At 42.0% G+C, this 11542-nt stretch overlaps 1 protein-coding gene across 1 annotated transcript in view; it reads left to right on the top strand.

The window, feature by feature from the left end:
- Positions 1 to 11542, top strand: part of LOC104950042 (histone deacetylase 7-like) — a 232818-nt gene that overhangs the window by 210619 nt on the left and 10657 nt on the right. Inside the window, exons 2-17 of the mRNA XM_010776482.1 lie at positions 582 to 766; positions 1186 to 1252; positions 1692 to 1806; positions 2920 to 2999; positions 4017 to 4130; positions 4320 to 4417; positions 5139 to 5219; positions 5593 to 5746; positions 7691 to 7938; positions 8066 to 8305; positions 8787 to 8979; positions 9116 to 9249; positions 9355 to 9475; positions 9571 to 9620; positions 10952 to 11059; positions 11293 to 11348. Coding sequence (XP_010774784.1) covers positions 582 to 766; positions 1186 to 1252; positions 1692 to 1806; positions 2920 to 2999; positions 4017 to 4130; positions 4320 to 4417; positions 5139 to 5219; positions 5593 to 5746; positions 7691 to 7938; positions 8066 to 8305; positions 8787 to 8979; positions 9116 to 9249; positions 9355 to 9475; positions 9571 to 9620; positions 10952 to 11059; positions 11293 to 11348 — 2044 coding nt within the window. The remainder of the gene's footprint in view (positions 1 to 581; positions 767 to 1185; positions 1253 to 1691; positions 1807 to 2919; positions 3000 to 4016; positions 4131 to 4319; positions 4418 to 5138; positions 5220 to 5592; positions 5747 to 7690; positions 7939 to 8065; positions 8306 to 8786; positions 8980 to 9115; positions 9250 to 9354; positions 9476 to 9570; positions 9621 to 10951; positions 11060 to 11292; positions 11349 to 11542) is intronic.

The raw sequence follows: 11542 nt of genomic DNA, 5'->3' as shown, positions 1-11542 counted from the left end.
TAAAAGGTTGTTCGCCTGCCGTCTTTCTGCAGACTTGTCAAAGCATTAATTCATGGTTTTTACTAACCGGTATCAGTATGTTGTTACTTCAGCATCATTTTGAAATGTATTAAAATTAAATCACGGTCAAATATGTTCATTTTGTTGTGCCAGAGCCCTCCGCGCTGTAGTGGAAATGCGCTACCTAGCTTACTTTGTCTTCTTCATCAGCCAGCATCCTTGGTATCTGTTGCTCACTGAGTTGATTCTCACTAAGTAGCCAATATAAGGCTTAGTCATCTTGCCAAATAGTGAGCCTGTGTTGATGCATGAAAACTATGTTAGAACTGGTTTATAAATGGTTCTTAATGATTAATAAAGTGTTTACAACCTAATTCATAACCTAATTATAAACCCTTTATGAATCCTTTATAAGGGTAGTCTTATTGTAAAGTGGCACCGAAAAAAGTCACATATAAGGAAAGCAACAGATGCTCCAGAGACAGATCATCCTAACCCCACATTGGCATCCATAAGCATAGAAAGTATTGCCCTTCAGTAAAATGAATATCTAATTGTTCTTTCTTTCTCTCCTTCTGTAGTGGATGTGATCATCAGCAACCAGGTTTCATTTCCCCTACATGGGGAGCAGCCCATGGACCTCAGTGTGACCCAGAGGCTGTTACATCCAGTCTTAGATTCGGCCATGCTGGCCCCCCACCCTCCCTTTTTTCTGGGACCCCTCACCTCTCAGCACTGCTCCCAGTTTTCCCAGCAGCACTTGCAGGTAAGTCCTGAGCCAGTGTCGTTGGACGGTTACAGCGGAAAGCTTTAGCTGCGCAAACCATTCCCAGTAGCAGCGTGAATACATCGGCTAAACCTACAAATTAGGGTTATTTTCCTTCACCTTTCTTTAAACTTAATTTTCCAGTCTTTACACAGGCTAATGATTTCTCAGCAGAAGTTATTAAGAAGCAGGTCAGGTTACTGTAAACAGACCATCTTCTCAGCATTAGATTCTGAGTGATGATGATTTTCACCTGTAGTGCTACATTTCTATATTTTAACATGAATTTCTATCCAAATCTGAGGCACAGTGTGTTTGTGGCTGTAGCAATGTTTGTCTCTTTTTGTGCATATCTCACATGCCGAGTCTAAAAAGACTGTATTGGTCAGGGTTCACATCTCTTCATTTGTTCTTCTCAGTATAACATGGAGTTGGAGAAAAGAGAAGAGCTACAACAGCTGATACAAAAGAGTAAAAATGAACACAGTGAGTATGACATAATAATGTATTTGTTACAACTGCAATGGGCTTTCGCAGGTTCTCTGTAAGACCAGTTGGCTGTTGGGGTGCTCTTCATCCGAGTCATAGCACACACTGTATGTTTCAGTGAAAAAGAAGGGGATTTCCAACAGCGCTGTGATGTATTCTCAGATTCCAAGGAAATTCGTACTCATATCAAACCAAAAGTCAAACAAACACATCTCTTTCAGGAAACACTTTGTGCTGTTTTTAGTTTCAACCATGTAGAGGAAATGAAGCGATCTTGAAGGAAAGTGACAAATACCCTGAATCCTGCTTTAGAAGTCTATTGACTTGGTTTTGATACAAAATATTGTTTATAGTGCCTTTTCTCCATGAAAAAACATTGTTCTACATTATCGGCCGCATTGTCTTTTTCCTGATGAAGTGACTTTGTTGTGAATAGGTGCTGTGGCCAGTCCTCTGGTAAAACAGAAACTTCGGGAACACATCATTATGAAGAACCATCCCACCCATGACAGGCTCACCCCCACCCACAGCAGTCCTTCCCCAGGATACAGGTGAGAGAGACAAACGGACAAACACATCAATGATGCTTAACTTTCAACTTAGACTGTGCAACATCACACATTTAGCAAACACTCAGGCATATTGTAACAGGGTGTCCGCGGGGTCTTACAAAGTATTAAAAGTTGATCAATCTATTTAGCGAAAATGAAGGCTATTAAAAAGTATGAAACGGCATTTTCCAAGGTATTACATTTTGTAGCTTGTTTTCAATAAGTATATGAATTGTCCAAAGAGGTTGTATTCTACAGTCTGCCTGAATGTAATCATTGCGTAGGTGTGTAGTGTGATTCTGTGGAGTTTATTTATGGCCTCCCGTTGGATTTGACGTCATCTGAACAGGACATCGCACGCTCACTGTTTGATAGCGCGGAGGTCCGTTTACGCCGGTTGTTAAACAACATCGTTATGGGGAAATGCAAGTCTGCGTCCAAATGGTTGGAAGATAAGGAGGAAGGACAATCAATACTGTATATAGTCAATGTGAGATAAAGTGTGTCGCCAATGTAACCGGTTAAAACTCGACGTGGCGATGAGGTCTTAAAATGTATGGAAAAGATCTTTAAAAAGGTCTTAAAAGGGATTAAATTCGACTTCTGGATTCCTGCATATACCCTGTGTAAGAACGGCCTATTCCCTTGATGAAAGTAATACAATAACAATACAACAGAAAATACAAAAAAGATGTATTAAACCACACTGATGTCCACGCTGATGTCTGCATTAAAACCTTAGTTAGGTAAAATAGTGGTTCTAAAAATGTAAAGTTATAATGCTCAGTTGTGCAGTAAAATGTTCACTGTTAGTGTTTTACTAAAGTATATGATGTTTTTGGATTTATATTACTGCTTTATGTTGTGTATGTTTTAGGTTGTGCTCATTTCAACTCCCTAATAAACTGCACAGTAGTATAATATACAACAATGCATCAAATGATATAAGTTCATCACATGCTTGATGCTTTGTCGCTGTCCTGTGAGAACCTTTCATCTCTCAGAAACGTTACATGAACTTCTCAAAAACAGCCCTTGGTTAAGCTTTGTAACGATGCATTTTCAGGTGTTCATGAGTGAAGTTGTTTTTGCAATATTGTTTTGGTTACCTAGGCTCCCGGTTCCTGACATGTCCCCAAAGTCTCAGCCTACAGTGTGTGACCAGCGCAAAGACCTCGCCCTGCGCAGGACAGGTGAGACACCTCTGCCTATTTGTGTCTGTGATGAGGGTTCACGCCCTGAGCTTAAAGCCCCGAAGGTGATTTTCCATTTCAAGTCTGAACTGTGTAATTCGAGTAAGATTCAAAGTCATCTGACTGCATAGCTCTGTGGGGAAACATTGCTCAGCGCGATGCTTCTCAGTGTTGTGAGCAAACTGCCATTATGTTACATATTCTGCACGTAAGAAAAACAAAGTGCCCTTTCCAGTGAGACGCAGGAAACTCATTAAGCACCAGGCCTGCATGGCTAGAGAGAGAACGAACAGTCATCAAAATGCCAACGAGACAAAAAGACCAACGCAGTTATATAACTCTAAAGAAGGTATTTGTAAAATGAACCTCGTGAGAGTCCAGAACCGGTCTCCCTCACCCTGTGAATGAGAGGGGGAGTGGTTTCGTCTTACTGTACATCGCTGCGAGTACACACACATGTGTTGTTTGCGTTGGCCTTAGAACTCTCAGGTGCCCTGAGGGGTCTGCTCTAAACACAGATAATTCAAAGAAGAAGAAGAGTGTCAGCTAATGCTGGATAGGGCCCGGAGTTTTGTGCTACGCCCCTGCCCGCACACACACACACACACACACACGCACACGCACACGCACACGCACACGCACACCCACACCCTCCAGTACTTTTTTTGGCAGGGTGACAACACAAAGCTGCCTTTAATCTGCTCTGAGATGGCCACTGATTGATTGTTTTGTTTGAGCTTACCAATGTAAACACGAGACTTTTTTTTTTACTATTGACCAGGGCTGAGTTATTTGCTTGGTTCAGCTGTGCTACAGATTCCTTTGACTTAGTTTTGTTATGGATATTGAGTGGGTCCTTATAGTATGTGAATTACTGAGTGAAAGCATGTTGAGAATGAACAGTTTGTCATTACTTTCTTTGAGCTTCCTTTTCATGTAATGACTTTAGGGATAAGAATATCCGTCAGTGTGTGCTTCCTCACATACGTAATGATTTGTGTATATGTGTGTGTGCAGTCTCTGAGCCCAGTTTGAAATGGAAGTTGAAGAAGCTCCTCAGTTCAAGGCCAAACCCGCTGCAGCGCAAGATCAGTGCCCCCCCCGCCGTCAAGCACAGGACGGAAAATCTGGGTACAGTACCTTCATCTTTATCTGGAATACTCGTGATTCAAGTGTATGCTGATTTGATATGCCATTTCTATTTCTATGTGATTTCAATACAAACTGTTTCTGACGCAGTTTGATTCAACTCTATGAACCCAACTGTTCTCACTATTAGCTATCATGAGTTGATGGGCGTGTTTGATTTCTGTCACGCAGACTCCTCCACCAGCAGCAGCAGCAACCCAGCATCAGGGTGCAGCTCACCCAACGACAGCCTCCATTCAGATAACGGGCACTTCCCGCTGGCTCATGAGGTGAGCCTTGTTTGATATTTGTTAATAGCAGACTTTCTTAACCGCATTTACATATAAGGAGTGATTAGGGATCAGCGTTCTGCTCAAGAATACTTGAACACAATTAGCGAAGGTAATTGAGAACCGGTCCGGTTGAGGAGAGGCTCCAAATTGTTTAATCGGTTTCCTCACTCAAAGAAAGACGACAACAGAATGAAAGGAAATTAAAGATGACAGACCTACTGTATGCGTAGCCCATTTTTTTCGAAAGAGAAAATTGGTAATTAATAAATAGTTAATAGTTTTACTAAAAAATGCAAAAGCAGGATCGATGGGCGTCAAATTTGTATTATTTAAAACAAAATCAAATTCCACTGTATTATACAAGAGACATGTAGATCTCAACAAGATCAATTCAGTAACTCTAAAAAACTATGGGATTTCACCCCTGCTCTTTAAAAAACAACGACCAGCAGTTGAATATGAATTGGGGTGTTTAATGCAGGGCAGTAATGGTGTCCAATGCTTTAAACAGGGAGATATGAGAAGGCCAGATGGCCTACAGTAGCGTGGGTGTCATCAGTTTTAAACACACAAATCTTGTTTGGATTTTTTTTTTAAACAGTCAGAATTGTGGAAGTTAATATATGACATCAAAAAGAGAGGACAAATTAAACGTTGTTATGCAAATATGTGTTTTGATGTTTTTTGATCCTGTATAATGAATATTTATCTCATTCAGGCGCAGAGGTTGCTGGCCCATTTCACTTTGCCCTCCAACTCCACTGTCATGCCCAACATCACTGCTGGACTTCCTGCGCAGGTGAGCAGCGATACCTTCAAGAATCAATATACATACTGCTTCCATTTCACAACAACAAATATGTACATATCACAGCAACACACATTCATGCCATATATGTGTAAGACTGAATGTCTAAAAAAGTGCCTGCTCACTAGAACACTTATAGAAACATGTGGTGTATTCAGGCTTTCACTTCCCTCTCTATCTGTGGTGCTTTCATATCTAGTGAATCAGTCATGTGGTACTTTACTCACTTGATGAAAATGTTAACGTGACCATTAAGACTAATGCACATTTTCTAAGCTGCAACCATGAAAAGGGCTTTCCTTTTTCCTTGTGATCTGTCCTGCGTTTCTTACCATCATGTCTCCTCTCCTCCCCTCTCTTCAAGGCTGATAAGCGCGTCAACCGGCCGTATGCACTATCGGCTCTGCATCAGGTCTACCTGCCTCTGGAAGGAAGCAATCCAGGCCTGGGTCAGCACCTGCAGCCTGTGCTCATACTGGAACCACACACGGGCCTGGTGCACACACAACTTGTCTCGTGTGAGTTGTGAAGCTGTAAATGTTAAGTCAAATAGCAAAAGGTCCTACGAAGGAATATCAGACATTTCTGCAGTAAAAAAACAACATCAATTTCAAAACTCGTAAACACGATGTATTCCTGATTTAGCTATCATTTCCCTGCGCATGTAAACAGAGCAAAATGTAAATGCTTTATCAGGGGTGTCAAACTCAAGGCCCGTGGGCCAAATCAGGCCCGCAACCTCATTTTATGTGGCCCCGCAAGAGCTTGCAAAGAATATAATCTGTTCATTATACGGTTAGATGCCGCTTTACAGAAGCACGTTGATCATAAACTACATGTCCCACAATGCATCTAATTTTGTGACATGCGCACTGAAGAGACTTGCAATTATTTGCCCTGGACTTCTGCTTTCAGACGTAGTTAATTATAAAGTTATTACCCTATCCGATTGTAATCCAATGCAGAGGCAATAATGTAATATAATACATTTTATTATATATATTTATATATGTAGATTTTTTCATAGTCTTAAAGTTACAACCGGCCCTTTGAGTGCAACCATAATGCTAATATGGCCCGCGATGAAATTGAGTTTGACACCCTTGCTTTACCTAGTCTTAATTATTCCACAAATCCACAAGCACACATACCGTACTTGACCTTATTAATGCAAGCATGATCATCCGGTACAACTACAAAAAGGTTCATGCAAAGCATCTTGAATAACCATAATAATGATCTGGCACCACCACTAAAAGGGGGTTTGGAAACCTGGTGCCTCCCTCTTATATTTCAGGGAGGAGCCTGTTGCTGTGATATTTGGCAAATGTTTGATTGTTGCTTTGTTCGTGAAGAACACTGGCATGCGCTGAATTCCGAGAGGTATAGAGAACTAAGCAGATTTACTATTTATTTATTATTTATTCACTTGGTAGACACTTTAGTCCACAGCGATATACAAATCAGTTCAATCCAAGCTACAGTAGATCAAAGAGATCTATATAAAATCCCTGGACCTTGCTGTTGATGGTTTACATGTCCAGTGCATCCTTTGGGTGACATTATACACAATGCTTTACATGCAAGTATTTTACGGATGAACACAGAATTCTGGCCAGAGTAGCACAGACAATATTGAAACACCCTTCAAAGAAGACAGAGGGGGCTTTCAAAGCAGGGTGAATTGTTAATAATTGATTACAAAATAACTATAAGGAATATTTGATCAAAGTAAAGGATATACAAGGCATTTCAAAGAAAGGATGGTTTACTAAGACATCAACCAACTTCCAATACTCAACTCAGATCTGTTTCCGTCAAACGTAGTACAGGTACACAGGAACTGGTGTGGTACAACTTCACCATAAAAGATCAAGGGACTCTGTTAGGACGTGTATGTTTTTCTATACTGTCTGTAGTCAGGAAGTAATGTTATTCATGCAGGAAGGTTTTCACCTTGTTTGTTCATTTTAGTATTGGGCAATATTTAGCCCTCCTTCTTCAGATTTAATCTTGTGCCGACGGCTGTAGGTAATAACCATAAAAAAATACTAATAATTTAACTTTTTGACAGCAAACATTTTAACTTGTCTTTAGCAGGAAACACACATGTGGAACTCATACAGTCATAAGCTCCTTTAAGATCTGCATGTGCAGGGTCGTGGTGTTACCCCTGAGCCCCTCCTGCTGAATTAGTCAAATGATGTGCTGTGAAAAATGTGGATGCACATTAAATTACAAAGTTTAGCAATATTGATCTGAAGGGTCTAGATTTATTTTTGCCATAATACTTTTAAAAATATACAGAACAAGGGCGCCCTCTACTTGGCGCTTGACCGAAATGCAGTTTCACAAAGAAACTGAAAAAAGATATTCAAACCTCCAACCCTCCTCCTGTTCCATCGGCCAGCCTCTTTGTTTTCCATCTGATAACCTGCTGCTCTCTCTTCTCCTCCCTGCAGTTCATGGTCTGAGCTCCATTGCTCTGCAGCAGCTGCAGCAGCAGCCTCACCTGTCCTCCCCCACCAGGAGGGAGGGTGCAGTTCCCTTCCACAAACCCCTGAAGCGAACACACTCAGAGCCCTCGCCCTACAGCCACTCACCCCTCACGCTGCATGCCAGCCGTCACACACACATCCAGCACTCGCTGACTCAGCAATACCACAAGAGCGGGCTGGAGAGGTTCAAACAGAACGCACACCTGAGCAAGGTGAGGGGAGGCAGGCATGTTGCATACAAATAAACAATGCCTTTTTTTGTTGATGCGAATGCATGTTAAAGAGAACAATGGAAACATTAATACTTGTTAACACTATAAAACCTTTACCCTACATCAGCTGACGACCATTGAGAAGCCTCGCCTAACACAGATCCTATCAGAGGACATGGACCTGGAGGAGATCGGATCAGGATCTGGTTCGGGGCCCGGGTCCGTCTGTGATTCAGAACCCGGCTCCATGTGTGAGGACAGCTTCCGCAGGAGACAGAGCACTGCCAGCCCAGACTCAGTTTACGACACTGAGTCCACCACCTCCTCACGGGACAGCTTGATCGAGCCCTCACACTCTCTCAGCCAGGTATGGATATAAACTCACTTAATTCCATGGGGGTTGCAAAGGGGGTTACTTAAATGTTAAAGGAAAAGATAAGCACGCATTATATATTGCTTTGACTTGTTTTCTAGAAACAAGTTTACAATCTGCATCCGAAGTGCTTATATACAATCATTCACACATGTTTTGAACAACAGAGGGCGCTGTAGCTTTATTTATTCAATGTGAAAAAAAGGAGAGTTACAGTATTGTGTAAGAAAGCTTGCTTACGCTGTATTTTCTTTAACAGCTGCTTGTTCTAGAGAGGAAGTATTAGATTGACCAAATAATCAGTACTTGCGAGAGAGGCATTCAATTTTAAAGATTTCTCCAGTTACTTCAGAGTCTGAAATAACTGGAGAAATCTTTAAAATTAGAATTAGAGTTGAACAGCAGTAGCGCGTGGTCTGAAGTTCAGACCATGCGCTACTGCTGTTCAACTCTCCTTCATTCCCTTCACCCACAGAGGCAGGTGATCCTTAGATCAGGTCTCCAGCAGGACTCCCAGAGTGGGCCTGCATTCATTTGGCCTCACCAGCCTCTGGGTCGGACCCAGTCCTCCCCGGCCTACACCTCTCTGCCTCCACACCCACACACAGCCATACCTTCCCTGTCCCTGTCCAGCCCTGCAGCAGAAGCCCAGCTCCGCTTCACCACAGGTGAGGAGCGCTTTCCTCATTTCTTCAAGACAAATGTTACGTTCAAATCATGTATGATGTAAAACATGAAATACTGAGGAAACTAATGTTTAAATGTTTATTTCTGTGTGTTTCCGTTTTGTCTCTGTGTGTCCAGGTCTGGTTTATGACTCTCAGATGCAGAAGCACCAGTGTACCTGCGGGGACAACAGCCGCCACCCTGAGCATGCTGGGAGGGTCCAGAGCATCTGGTCCAGACTAAATGAAACAGGTTTCAGGAGCCAGTGTGAGGTATGACACACACAAACACACACAAACACACTACACACACTGGAAGATCCATACCCCAAGAGTCAGTATTATAAGCAGTTTGTATTTGTTTCTGTGTGTATGTAGCGCATCCCCAGTAGGAAGGCCACTCTAGAGGAGCTGCAGTCAGTCCATTCAGAGAAACATGTTCTTCTGTTCGGCACCAACCCCCTCAACCGCCTCAAGCTGGACAACCGTAAACTGGCTGGTAAAATCAATATTTAAAAAAATAAAATAATGATGCTCTTATAATAGTAATATAAACATCCATGGCAGTTGAATGACACACATATTCTTCTGCAGGAATCTTATCTGAACGTATTTTTGTGATGCTACCATGTGGAGGAGTCGGGGTGAGTGCCACGCACACACCATACAAACACACACACACACACACACACACACACACACACACACACACACACACACACACACACACACACACACACACACACACACACACACACACACACACACACACACACACACACTCACACTCACACTCACACACATTGTTACCCATTTTAAAAGTACAAGTCCTGTGGGAATCTTTCCACTTACCAAATTGCGTACAGCAAACATGACATGGCTGATTATACCTCATTACACAATTAAACTAATAATAGTACAAATTGCTAATGCTATTGTTTTTGGCTAAGATAACTTTGAAACCAAATATGAAATCAAAGGCGGTACAAAGGTGAGATAGGAAAAAGGAAGAAAAGAGGGTATACATAGAGACTTTAGCTTGGAGGGGTGCGTGACTGTGAAGCTAGACTTTATTTAGAGGGAATGGGTGGGGGCAAACAGGGGAGGAGAATACAGAAGAAGGAGATAAATTGTTTAAAGTTGGAGGATAGAATGTATTCAATGTAAACGACCATGAAAGAAGGTATAATGAAAGAGACATACAAAGACCTAAAATGCCTGATGATCGGGTCACAGATAAAACTGCCCTGAAAAGTCTGTACATCTGCACAATGAGAAAAGGCAGATAAGAGAGGAGGAGAGGAGAGTAAGGAGAAGAAGGAGGGGGCTGGGTGTTAGTTGATAAGACGACTGATCCGCCTGGATTTCCGGACCTTGGCTGCTCTGGTGAAGAGGGGTGATTGGAACAAGATGGCAAAGTCTGTGATAAAAGAAATTCCTCTGATTTCATTGTTCCACCACAGCACACCACCATAGTGAGTTTTGAAACATGGAGTAACACAACACGGGGCTTATAGAATAACAAAGAGAACGATGATGTGGGAAAAAATAAGACTCTATACAATTGTTAGCATCCACAGAAGGACTAGAAGAAGGTCTGCTCCCATATATTTACATTGTTTCAAATACAATACAAGAATAGACTGCACTAAAATAATGATTATTTATTATTATTCAAAAATAAGAAAGTGCGTTTAAAAATACATTTCATTTTATGTATGTTTCAATTTGATGGATCATCATAAACAAAACTATGAGCTGACTCATTGACCGACAGCAGCTGGACTTAATGAAATGTGGTTAAACCTGCTGAATTGCATTTCTAAGTGTCACTGTGATGTACTGGTCTGACTGCATCTCAGGAATTCTTTATGGATCAGTCAAGACAGTGCAGTTTTGATGAATATAAAAAATATCGTCATCTGAGGCTGACTTTGGACTGACTCTACGTATCTCATCCCTTTTCTTCTCACAGGTTGACATCGATACAGTCTGGAACGAGCTTCACACGTGGGTAGCTTCCCGTGTCGCAGCAGGATGTGTCACCGACCTGGCACTGAAGGTGGCACAAGGAGAGCTAAAGGTGTGTCTCTTATCAGTAAATGCCATGTTTATGTTATTATCAGGTTGCAACAGGTTGTGCGGTAAACTACCATTAAGTAAAGACTACATTGCTTAAGCAACCCTCCTTCTGTAGCAAGATGGTGGACATGAACATAGTAGTACAGCATCTATTTGGCCAGGTGCCAGAAGATGTGAACTGTGCGACCCCTGAAAGCAGAAAGGTGTTACAGTTTTGGCTTTTTCCTCCCACAGAATGGTTTTGCAGTTGTGAGGCCTCCTGGACACCATGCAAACCACTCCTCCCCTCTGTAAGTACAGCAACAAACACTCACACACAGACACACACACACACACACACACACACACACACACACACACACACACACACACACACACACACACACACACACACACACACACACACACACACACACACACACACACACACACACACACACACACACACACACACACACACACACACACACACACACACACACAC

This window comes from Notothenia coriiceps, unplaced genomic scaffold (assembly GCF_000735185.1).
Source record: "Notothenia coriiceps isolate Sejong01 unplaced genomic scaffold, NC01 NC01_scaffold00017067, whole genome shotgun sequence".
Lineage (NCBI taxonomy): Eukaryota > Metazoa > Chordata > Actinopteri > Perciformes > Nototheniidae > Notothenia > Notothenia coriiceps.
Note: the sequence above shows the minus strand (reverse complement) of the source record. Positions and strands in the feature narration are given on the sequence as shown.